This window comes from Oratosquilla oratoria, chromosome 9, assembly GCF_046742065.1.
Source record: "Oratosquilla oratoria isolate Oo_2021 chromosome 9, ASM4674206v1, whole genome shotgun sequence".
NCBI lineage: Eukaryota > Metazoa > Arthropoda > Malacostraca > Stomatopoda > Squillidae > Oratosquilla > Oratosquilla oratoria.
In genome coordinates, this window is record NC_134785.1 from 78,678,355 (window position 1) to 78,690,963 (window position 12,609).

Here is a 12,609-nt window from a genome sequence, read left to right on the forward strand (position 1 = left end):
TCTCCCCCCCAATACACACACACACAAAAACCACTCCAAATCAACGGATTATTCACATCAAGGGACACTGTTACCCCCCTTTTAGTCCGTTAATGAGAGGTCAATCTGTATAGCTAATAGATTTTTCATACAGAGGGTGAAAATTTTTGTTTTATCTCAGAGGCTCAATATCTTAGTAACAGTATTTTTGTTACATTTATGCTTATAACACAGAAACTCCTTTCTCTATATAAACTATTTTTTGTGTATACAATACCTATCCTTATTTCTAAATCATCTTGTTGAATTATGTCTCTAAGGGTAAAACTATAGCTGTTAGCAATACAATTACATAAACTTTTTTAATCAAATTTAGGTATTCACAAAGAAAAATACAGTATGGTGTAATTTTTAGACAAAACAAGTTAACAAGACAATCTGTATCAAAGAAAGTTTCTAGTTTTCTTTAAAAAAAAAATCAATAGACCTCAAATTATGTTCTTTTTTTTTCATTTTTCAATGGATTTCGAAAAAAAGTTTGTAAAGACCATTTCAGCACTGTCAACCATTTACAGAAAAAATATCAGTCTAGCTTAATTATTTTGATATACAAGTACCAACATCCTTAAAGGGCACTTTCAAGGGACATATCCGCTCTCCACAATTTTTCACTATTTGCAAGGGCTTTTGGGATCTTAACTTTGTGAATACTGGGGATCACAGTACTGCTGTTCCTTCTTTATGATGTCCCCATTGTACCACTCCTCTACAAGTTCCTATGTTGAACATGTCTCATCTACACTTAATTCTCATAATCCACTGTTAACAATTTTGTCCAAGATGTTTCTTCATATGCTGGTTGTTCTTTTCCTTGTTATTCCTGTCATTTCTATCACTAAATAATGCCTTACCTGATCCTCTTGTTCATCTCCACTGCTGGTTGTTCCATCTTTCCCTTCATTCATTTCAAACTATGGCACAAGAACACCTAAAACCAAATACAGTACATTAATAACTTTTGAAAATATATGAAATAATAATTTCATATTACCTAAACAATTCATAGCAGTGTGTATTTACCTAGTTGTATTATAAAGGAAGGGGAGATATGCTCATAGTGACCCATCTTTGTATCTCTCAGCATCTAGTTTATTCTTCAATTCTTGTATGGTTTTTGCACACACTATTGCTTTGTCCAATTTATTTCAGACATCTATCACTCTGTGTGGAAAACTATTTTTTTCAGATCACTTCTATAACTATCCTTTTTGAGTTTCTTTTCATGTACTCTTGTTATTCTTTTCTCTGTTAAGGACATCCATGTCTTTCATGATTCTGTAAATGGCCAGTAGATCTCCTCTTTCTCTTCTTTGTTCCAGGGTTGGTAGTTCCAGTTTAGACAATCTTTGTTCATATGTCAATTTTGAAAGTGTTGGTGCCATCTTTGTTGTTGCTCTTTGGATTCTTTCTAATTTCTTTATATTCTTTTTTTTTTGTGTGTGTGCTGAGTGTCCATAGTGTCGCAGCATACTCCAATCTTGGTCTTATCAGTGGGACTAATATTTTTTTACCATTACTTCATCCAAGTAATTAAAAGCCACCTTTATTAATCTTAGTAAATTGTAGGTTTCTCCAACTATTTTTGTATGTGTGCATGCATGTTTACCTAATTATAGTATCCAGGAAAGGAACAACTCTTGTCGAGTCCTGGCTCCTATTCTCTAAACTTTCCAACATACCTAGACTCACATTCATGTATGGTTCCAACTTAATCTATTTGATTTCCAATTATCATATTTCAATTTGAACTTGTGTATTGTTTGAGCTTGGGCTATATTACCTTCTAAGCTTTTCCACATATTTATACATCTATATAGAAAACTGCATTTCTTCACATTCTTTTGACATGGTCTTCCTTAATTTACATCAGTGACCTCTTAAAGCCCTCTCATTTTTAATCAGATCTCTTCTATCAATGAAATCTATCCCCTTTAGTGACCTGAACATTGTAATCATGTCACCCTTTTCTCTTCGATCTTTCAAAGTTGGCAGACCCAGTACCTTTAGTCTTTCCTCATATGGTTTATCTGCCAGGGTAGGGACCAGTTTGGTTGCTGCCATTTATTCTCAATCTTGCTTATATCTTTCACTCTGTTTGGGGACCATACTACTGACACATATTCCAGTCTTGGACATATCAGGGTTTCGATGAGTTTTTCATATTTTCATCCATACAATGGAACGCCACTTTAATCTTCTACAATAGTCACAATCCTGCTGATATGTCTGTCAGGTGACAGGTTGTCTTTTATCAACACTCCAAAGTCTTTCTCCTCATTTGCTTATGTAATGTGTTCATTTTGCCGAGGAATAGTTTAATGATGCCCTTTTACCACTATTGCCCATTTCCAGTACTTTGAATTTTTTGGTATTGAACTTCGTTTCCCATTCTTGGCTCTATGCAAAATTAGTAGCTAGTTGTTGTTTTTTTTTTTTTTTTGCAATATTCTACAGTGTGTGTGTATTTACCTAGTTGTATTTTACAGGAAGGAGAGCTATGCTCGTGGTGTCCCGTTTTCACATCTCATTTTATTTAGACTGTTTTTAAATTCATGTATCATTTTTGCACACACCACATTCTCATCTAACTTGTTCCAAACATCTATTACCCTGTGGGGAAAGCTGTTCTTTTTCAGGTCTCTTCTATAACTGTCTTGATTTTTTTTCCCTGTCCTCTTGTATCTCTACTATCCCATTTTATTAGATCCTCTCTATTAATAGTTTCTATCCCTTTCATGATTCTGTAAATAGTTATCAAATCTCCTCTCTCTCTTATTTGCTCTAGTGTCTGTAGCTCAAGTTTTGCTAGTCTCTCTTCATATGATAGTTCTGAGAGTGTTGGTGCCAATTTCGTAATTGCTTTGTATTCTTTCAAGTTTTGTTATACATTTTTTATACTTGATGACCATGTCGTTGCTGCATACTCCAATCTTGGTCTTATCAAAGTGACTAGTATTTTCTTCACCATTTCTTCGTCCAGGTATGTAAATGCCACTTTGATTGTTCTTATCAAATTATAAGTTTCTCCAAAAATTTTGTTTATATGTTTCTCAGGGGACATATTAATCATAATAATGACTCCCAGGTCCTTCTCATTTTTTACTTTTTTAATTTCTTCCTCTCCCAATTTATATGATCCCACTATTCTTTTTTTGCTTCTTCCAAATTCCATTATACTACACTTCTTAATACTGTATTGAATTCCATCTTCCAAGGGTAGTGGGTCAGGGGTTGGAGCCGATTAAAGAAAATGGAGAAAAGTGGGAGGTGAGCCAGCTGTTGTTTGCTGATGACACTGTGTTTGTAGCAGGATGAGAGGAGGGACTGAGGAAGTTAGTGACAGAGTTTGAGAAGGTGTGTGAAAGGAGGAAGCTGAAGATAAATGTGGGCAAAAGTAAGGTGATGTGATGTACAAGAGGAGAGAGTGACAGTAGGCTGGAAGTGAGCATTAAAGGTGAAAAACTGGAGGAAGTGGATAGTTTTAGATACTTGGGTGCGAATGTGACAGGAAAGGGAGGAGTGGGGGTGGAGGTAGAATGTAGATTGAGAGAAGCGAGTAAATGCCTTGGATTAAAAAGTGTAATGAGAAATAGACATCTGGGAATGGATGCTAAGAGGAGGTTATATGAAGGTGTGATTGTGCCAACAGCAATGTATGGGGCAGAAACATGGAACATGAGAGAGGAAGAGAGGAGTTTGAATGTGTTTGAGATGAAATGTCTGTGAAGTATGATAGGGGTTACTAGGCTAGATAGAGTGAGAAATGAGGAGGTGAGGACGAGAACAGGGGTGGAAAGGGAACTAGGAGATAGGGTTGATGAAAGAGTATTAGGATGGTTTGGACACATGGAAAGAATGAGTGAAGAAAGATTAGTAAAAGAAGTGTGGAAGGCGGAGGTGGAAGGAGTGAATATGAGGGGGCGTCTTAGGATGAGATGGATGGATGGGGTGAAAGGGGCTTTACAAAAGAGAGGAATGTCTGTGGAGGAAGGATGGGAGAGGACAGAAGATAGGGGTGAATGGAGAAGGGTTGTGTATAGATTGATTGATTGATTTATGGAATTTTTGGCTCGACGGCCAAGCGCCGGAGCCGGTAGGCCATTCAGCGCATATTTATCTTTTAGATTAAAAAATAAATAAATAAATAAAATAAAAATAAAATTAAAGTAAAACAGTTAAAACAATATTCATGAACACACATCAACAACACACTTACAAGCATTCATATACACAATTTTAAATTTCATAAAATAAATTTATGTCTTTTAAAAACTTTAAAACATTTTTCACACGAACTTCCTCCCCTAAAATTTCTTTAAAAGATAAATCTGTTAAGAAATTTGCCCTGCGCTTATCAGAGAATGCAGGGCACTGAGTTAAAATGTGTTTAATTGTTAAAACTACTTGGCAAGTGGGACATTGGGGGGCCAGCCTCTCTGCTCCACTTGCCATCAAAAATCTATGAGTGATGTAGGAATGGCCAATTCTCAATCTTGTCAAGATAATGCTTGACCTTCTGTCCAAAGGAGGACACTTCCAAGGGTTCACCAAGGGGTGAATTTCTTTTGGTTTATAACTGCCGTCCAGCCTTGTCCATTCTTCCTACCACTTCCCCATTGTGTAACAATGAATCACTTCTTTGAAGTCCGTATGTGGGACTTTTCGGTCTGTTACTTGGTTGAGCTTAGTGGCGGCTTTGGCTGCAGCATCGGCCTGCTCATTTCCACAGACACCCACATGGGACGGCACCCAGCAAAAGTTTACTTTTATTTTTTTTCTGTTGTTGATTAGGATTAACCAGTCCTGTATTTCTTGGATTAAAAAGTGAAGAGGCAAAAATGTATTTACAGAGGTTAAAATGCTCATGGAGTCTGTAAAAATAACAACGTTCTTATTGCATGGAACAGAATTAAAAACAAATTTGAGGGCGTTGCTGACTGCCTGCAGTTCAGCCGTAAAAACAGAGCTAAAATGAGGCAACTTTCTCTTTAAAACTGTGCTATCACATACAACAGCACAACCAACACCATCTTGGGATTTTTATCCATCTGTATAAATAAAAATTGCATCAGCATGTACTGATAAATGTTCTAAAAATTCACTTTTTAGCTCTACGGCAGTTCTATTTTTCTTCTTTTTAAGAGGATATATTTCAGTGGGGCATCGATTCCGAGGAGGGAATTTGGGAGGCGTGATCTCAGCAATTGTGTTAGGAACAAGTCCTAGCTTCTCTGTTCCAACTTCACATCTCACTTCTAAAGGTTTTGGCAGAGTACTTTTCCTTGGAGCTCTGTCTACCGGCTGCTTTACAAATTTGAAGTTTGGATTCTGTTTGGATGTCAAGACACGAGATATATATCTAAGGCTTAATTCCTCACTGCGAATATAGAGGGGAGGAATTCCTGTGTCCACATACAAGCTATCCACTGGAGATGTTCTATAGACTCCCGAACAGATCCGTAAAGCCATATTGTGGACTATATCAAGCTTCTTCAGTGAACTTTTACATGCCGATCCATAAATTTGACATCTGTAATCAATTTTGCTAAGGCACAATGTTTGGTAAAGCCTTATTAAAGTACCACGATCTGCTCCCCAGTTGAAACAAGACACTACCTTTAGTATATTAAGTCACTGTTTAACAATGTATACAACCTCGTATATGTGATTAGTGAATGTCAACCTTTTATCCAAAACCAGACCCAAGTATTTTACTTCATCTTCATACGGTAATATGACACCCTCTAAGAATAGTGTTGGTATTTCTTCCTTGCATCTTAGTCTGGAATACCTTATGGCTTTGGTTTTTTCAGCAGAGAATCTGAAGCCTGTTTCTAATGTTGTCGATTTGCTGCACACAATAGCGAAGTCATCAGCATAAGCCAATCCATGATCTCCTGTGGGAACTTGTTCTAATAAACTATTAATGGCTATGCTGAAGAGTGTAGGACTCAGAACACTTCCTTGGGGAATCCCTTCCTCTTGAAGATATGCACTAGAGAAAGAAGAGCCCACTCTGACTTTTAGATAACGGTCAGATAAGAAGTCCTTTAAACAACTGAACTATTACCCCCGATACCCCACTCTGCAACTTGCTTCAGAATGCCTCCCCGCCAGGTAGTATCATGGGCATTTTTCAAGTCAAAAAACACACCATTGCTCAAGTTCTGAATTGCAAAGGCATTCTCAATCTCACAAGTGATAAAAAGTAAGGGATCCAGAGTGCACTTATTTCTTCTAAATCCAAACTATCTGTTAGATAGCAGATTTTTAGATTCCAAAAACCAAACTAAACGCGTATTAACCATTCTTTCATAGATCTTACAAATGCAGCTAGTGAGAGCAATAGGTCTGTAACTTTGTGGGTCATGAGAGTCTTTTCTTCCCTTTAAGATTCCTATGATGATTGAAGTCTTCCAAGATTTAGGAGATCCAGAAAACCAAAATTTGTTCAGCACATTTAAAAGGAATTTCTTCGACGATATAGATAAGTGACCAAGGATGGAATAAAGAATGTCATCCTCTCCAGGAGAGGTTGGGGAGGATAGAGATAAAGCATGATCCATTTCTTCCAAGGTGAAGAGAAGATTATATGCCTCCGAGTTCGTATTGGTAGGAGGAATAATCGAGGTCTTGGCTCTAATTCTTCTGAAATCATCTGAATAATGTAGTGGGCTTGAAATATCAGCATAATGTCTTCCAAAAGCCTCTGCTACTTCTCTTGTATCTGATATAAAACAGTCATTTATCTTCAGAATGGGTAAAGGAGATGGAGTAAACTTTCCTTGTAATTTTTTAATCCTATTCCATACTAAGGTAGGGGAAGAGTCATATTTCAGTTTGCTAATATATTTAATGAAGGATTCCCTCCTTGCTCTCTTGAAGATTTTCTTCTGCTTTGCTCGAGCTCTTCTGTACGTTATCTTGTTGACTAAACAAGGGTATCTCCAATATCTCTTATAGCAAGTTCTTGTAATCTTTCTGCTTAAAGCACATTCATCGTTCCACCAGGGGACTACTGGGCGTTGAGGTTTACCAGCTGTCCTAGGAATGGAAGAGAAAGCACCAGAAAGTATCATGTCTACCAGGTAATCATATGCATCACAGTTACTACCAAAATCACTAGTCTTATAATTAATCTCTGTGGATCTCCTAAATAATTCCCAATTAGCCTCTCCTGTCTTCCATTTAGGTAAGCAACAGGAGGGAGTGTTCTTTAAATATTTGATATGGATAGGCCAGTGGTCGCTACCATGTAATTCTTCATCTATAGACCAACTGTAGTCTAATCTTAAGGATGATGAACAAATAGTTAGGTCTATAGCAGAACTTGAGTTGTGAAAGACATCAAACCTAGTTTTGGAACAGTCATTCATTAAAATGACATCGTTATTATCAATAAATTCTTCAATTTTATTGCCCCAGGGGTCACACCTTGATTCACCCCATAGAGGATGCTTGGCGTTAAAGTCACCCATTAGAATAAAAGGCTCAGGGAGCTGGTCAATCAAAGATTGTAGGTCATTTAACTCAAACTGACGGGGGTGGTTATATATATCTACGAGTCGATCTTCCAGTTCAGGTTCCAAATATAAAGAACATAAAGTGATCCATTTAGTGGTAAAGATTTGTACTGCACAAGCCTGCAACACCGAATGTAGCTGGACACTTCTGTGGTTTACACATTTCTTAACAATGATACCAGTACCTCCATGGGCATGGCCCCCAATCATAGGAGGAGATCTGTAAAATTTATAATTAAGTCCAACATTAGGGGATAAATTGCCAAGCATAGTTTCTTGCAGACAAAAAACAGACACATCATGTTCCTTAAAGAGAATCCCAACCTGCTCTCGATGAGAATTAAAACCTTAAATATTCCATTGAATTATGGACATCATACTGTTTTCTTTTTCTTTTTTGGGTCTACTGGTCTGGTAAGAGAAGTCTGGGAGAGAGAGAGGGTTTACAAGGTGGGTTCTTTTCTAATTTCTTTGCTTTCGCGGGTGGCATCCTCCTCTCTGACAATGGTCCGACCGACGATGTAGAGTCCGGGTTATTAGTTTCTTTCTTAGATTGCTTATCACGATTTGGGGAAGAGGATGGAGATGAGGGTGGACTGTGGAGTCTTTTACTGCACACAGCTTCAGACTCCATAGCTTCGCTTCTGTGTGCCTCAACTGAGTGAGGCATATCAGTCCATGATCCCTTTATTGGGGAGCCCCTCGAGTTTGGAAGTTTGACTGATTGAGAGGAGGCTTTATTAAAGGAAACCTGTGGGGTCCCAGCAATGAGAACTTTATGTGCCCCTCTAGATGGGGCAGGAGGCATTCCCTCAACTGGGGATGGGAGAACCTCCGCAGAGGAGGGTTGACGAGTACTACAATTTCCAACTTGTGGAGAAGAACAATTAGGTCTAGTAGTGACTCTGTCACGTTGAGGCTTGGGTTCAGCATTTCTTTGATCCTCATTGCTTCTGTGCACCTCTACTGAGTGAGGCACACTAGTCAGCAATCCCTATACTGGGGAGTCCCCCAAGTCTGGAAGAGAGATTGCCTGAGAGGAGGCTTCATTAGAAGAAGCCTGTGAGGTTTCTACAATAGAAACCTTAGGTGCCCCTCCAGATGGGGCAGGGGACACCCCTTCAACAAGGGGTGAGGAAACCTCCGCACAGGAGGCTTCAGAGGTACTAGAAATTCCTACTTGAGAAGAAGAAAGACCATTAGGTTTCATAGTGACAATTTTACACTGAGACTTGGGTTCAGTGTTAACAGAAGAATTCAAATTGGCATTTTTATTTATATTGGGTTCTACAGTTGGCTCATCCACTTTATTATTTGTTTTAACATCACTGTATCTTTTGGAATTACTTAGTAGTCTTTTAGCATGTCCTACACTTATATGTTCTGCATGAGCTTTTAGTAGTATTTCCTGTTCCTTCTTATAAATTACACAGTTCTTATTTCTGGCATCATGCTCTTCTTTACAATTTATACAAAAACTGTTGGGGGGGAACAATCCCCATGTTCAGGCTGAGCACATATCAAACACACTTTATCCCTTGCACATCTGCGGGAAGGATGGCCAAAACCATAGCAGTTAAAGCACTGAAGGGGACGGGGAATAAACTGCTTCACATAAACAATCTCTTTTTCTATCTCTACATAATGAGGTAGATCTTCACCACAAAAACTTAGGATAATCATAGAATAATGAGGGATTTTCGCAACCTTCCAAACATTAGTTGGGCACATTTCTAAAATTTCTTCTTCATCAAAGTCATACAGATCTCTATTAAAAATTACCCCTTTGGCATAACTAAAGGTATAGTGGGGTTTAACTTCCTTAATGTTGGATTTCTGTTTCAAGTTAAGCACCATGGCAGCTTGTTCATAAGATTTTACATGAATTAAGAAGGAATTTCTTCCAAATCATGATACCTGCGAGTTATTCAAATTACCACAGCCAAGGTGACTCTTCAAGAATATTCTAAACTCGAACAAGTTAGCACATTCTTTTGCAAGAGTGATAATGAGCCACTTAGCTGGGTTGGGAGGTCTCTGCACACTTTCCTTCCTTTCCTCTACTGGCTTTTCTGGATAAAAGATATCCAAGTTAGGTGGCACTCTACCAACAAGTTGGGCTGAAGATTCATTCTCATTACAATTATTATAATCCAAGCAGGCAGCAGCTGCATCCTGATTAGAAAGAAATGAGATCCACACTAGCCAAGCTTTAAAGTTGTCAGTTAGTTTAACTCTGATCTCTTTAATTTGTCCAAATTTACGGAACTTTTCATATAAGTCTGTATAACTCTTATCAAGAGAGACATATTGTAAATGTAAGATTCTATGACTATTAGGGGCAGTATTTGATTGATTTCACCAGTCCTTTTTCAAGCCGGAGTCGTCAACTGGGGTTTTTCTTTTTGTTGAGTCAATATTGTCAACTTTAGGATTGGCAATATTAGGAGAGGGATCAGGAGGTTTAAGAGGAGGATCAGGTGGTGGTGGAGGTTTAGAACATTCAGTTTCAACAGCCGTCATGATCGTGTATATCTATGAGGCCACACCATATATTAAGAAAGAGCAGTGCATGGAAGAAGATACTGCAGTTGCCTGATGCCGCACGCAATAAAAGAAAAGTCTCTGCAGAGTCGGGAAGTTCCAGAAACGACTATTTACACATGCAGGGTCTCGGAGGTGAGTTAGAGACTTTGTCAACCCGGGGTTTGTCCTCTTTTGTTTTGTCCCATTTAGGATGGGTCCGGCATAGTCACTCTGCATGTGTACTGGATAGGGAGAAAGGAAGTCAGCAACCTAGTACCTACCTCACAAACATGCATTCCCCAGTCCAGGGAAGTAGTGACCTCGCGGTATACATCCCCACTTGACTGGGTTCAGACATGTAGCTTGGAAGGCACCAAGATACCAGAACCTTCCTTAACAAGTATTAGAGAAAGATGGTGAAAAGGAGAGTAGGGTAGCAAATATGAAGGATAGGGATAGGGGAATTCACAAAGGAAAAGGGTGAGGGACCCCCTATCTATTCACTACCCCAAAAACCTCATCCTAAAACAACTATCATAGGATGAGGGCGACAAATCCTACGAGTATTCCAGTCCATAATCAATGCCAAGCTAGGGTCGTCAACAAAAAGACTTTTGGCTCAGTTTTTGTCTGGTAGCTCGGGGCTGACCTCTCCAGTATGGTTGCACCTGGCTGGCACAGCTCAGCCCATCCTTACTACATGGAAGCCCCCCCCACTACATCAAAGTACTGGGCCTCGGGGGGGGGGGGGTTGTGTATAGATGAGGCTGTGATGCATGAGGGGGTGGGTGGGGGATGGGGGGTGATGAAGTATGTATGAAAAAAATTTGACGCAGCCCGAAGGGATTTCTCCCCGTCTTCTCCTTTTCTGCATGAGGGGACGGAGGGGGTGTCACCAAATTTATGAAGCGGCCTTGCTGTGGATGTGCTGTGTCTTGCGACACTGCTTCTGACCCAGGGCAGTGGACAGGATACAGGGATGACCCATCATCCAGGAGGTGCCAAGATGGGAGGGAGGGAGGAGGGTGGAGTATATGGGAAATGAAATGGATGGGAGGGATTTCTATGCCTTTTTCTTTTTGGCTAACCCCCGTGTAAGGGGGAAAAAAAGCCTTTGGTATACGTATGTACTTTCTACTCCATTCCCATACTTTATTGAGATCACTCTGCAGCGACTCAAAATCTTCTACAGTGTTCACTTTTTTTTTTAACAATTTTGCATCACCCACAAAGAAGCTCATATAACTTTCAATTCCTTTATCCACATCATGAATATATATAGCAAACATTATTGGGGACAGAACTGTTCCTTGTGGAACTCCACTAATCACTTCATCCCAATTAGTGTTTGTCTCTTATCACTACTCATTTTTCTTTCATGCCAGAAGTCTTCCATCCACTTCAGCAGTTTGCCCTGTATTCCTCCTGCAGTTTCTAGTTACTTTAGCAATTTCTTATGTGGCACCTTATCAAAAACTTTTTTCAAGTCTAGAAATGAACAATCAGCCCATCCATCTCTTTCTTGTATTACATCTATTAGCTTTAAGTAGAAACACATTAACCCCTTCCATACGGTGCCGCACACGTAGGCGTCATGGGGAGCGAGTGTATTCGCGAGGCTGCCATATCGGCGTCTTGATTATATTTATTGTAGTCGCCCCTCCATAATGACATTCTTTCTAATTCTTTTGTAATCGCATTTTCTATGGTTATCAAAATTCACGGGTGAAGAGAGAACGATCGATATAAGCGGTGACTATATTTTATGATGCGAGTATTATTACGACACGTCGTACGGCTGGCATTGGTTGCTGCCACCGAGATCTAAGTCCATGACGCCTACGTGTGCGGCACCGTATGGAAGGGGTTAAGTTTGTGACGCATGATCATCCTTGTCTAAATCCAAATTGCCTTGGATTTAGTTTGTTTTTTCCCAAATGCCTTACCCATCTAATTTTGATCATTCTTTCATAAATTTTAGCTATTGTACTTCTATGAGAGACTGGTCTATAGTTAGTAGGATCTTCCTTGTTTCCCCCTTTATATATTGGTACTATATTTGCTCATTTCCGATCTTCTGGAACTTTTCCTTCTTTCAGTGAACTGCTTATCAGACTATGTATTTTGTCTGTTAGTTCATTCCTGCATTCTCTCAAAATCCAGTTTGCCATTTCATTTGGTCCATACAATTTTCTGTCATTGAGATTACTCAAGTGATTCATTATTTCATTCCTTGTTACTTCTATCTCTTTCATAGGAGGAACTTCCTCCTCCCAGTCGATATCTCTAGGTTGTATGTTCTCCCTCGTAAACACCGATTTAAAATGTGTGTTCATATCTGCCATTTCTATTTCCTCTGTGTATTCAACTACTCCTTGTCATAGTTTCTCTAATTGTTTGTTTTTCAGTTTATTGTTTACAAATCTGTGAAATAGTTTTGGTTGGTCTTTATACTTTTCCTATGACATCTTTTTTGTATTTTCTCTTTTCTTCTCTGCACACTTGTACATATTGATTTCTA

The 12,609-nt window shown here is 39.0% G+C and overlaps 1 protein-coding gene across 6 annotated transcripts in view; it reads right to left on the bottom strand.

The window, feature by feature from the left end:
- The window catches only part of LOC143028632 (ATP-binding cassette sub-family C member 5-like), a 328,912-nt gene that overhangs the window by 303,943 nt on the left and 12,360 nt on the right, over positions 1-12,609 (bottom strand). For 5 of the 6 annotated variants that reach the window (XM_076191041.1, XM_076191039.1, XM_076191038.1 and 2 more), the window contains exon 2: positions 891-967. In XM_076191041.1, coding sequence (XP_076047156.1) covers positions 891-944 — 54 coding nt within the window. In that variant the 5' untranslated portion in view covers positions 945-967. Of the gene's footprint in view, positions 1-890; positions 968-1,059; positions 1,484-12,609 lie in introns of those variants that run through there. The other variant, XM_076191037.1, reaches the window with a different exon arrangement.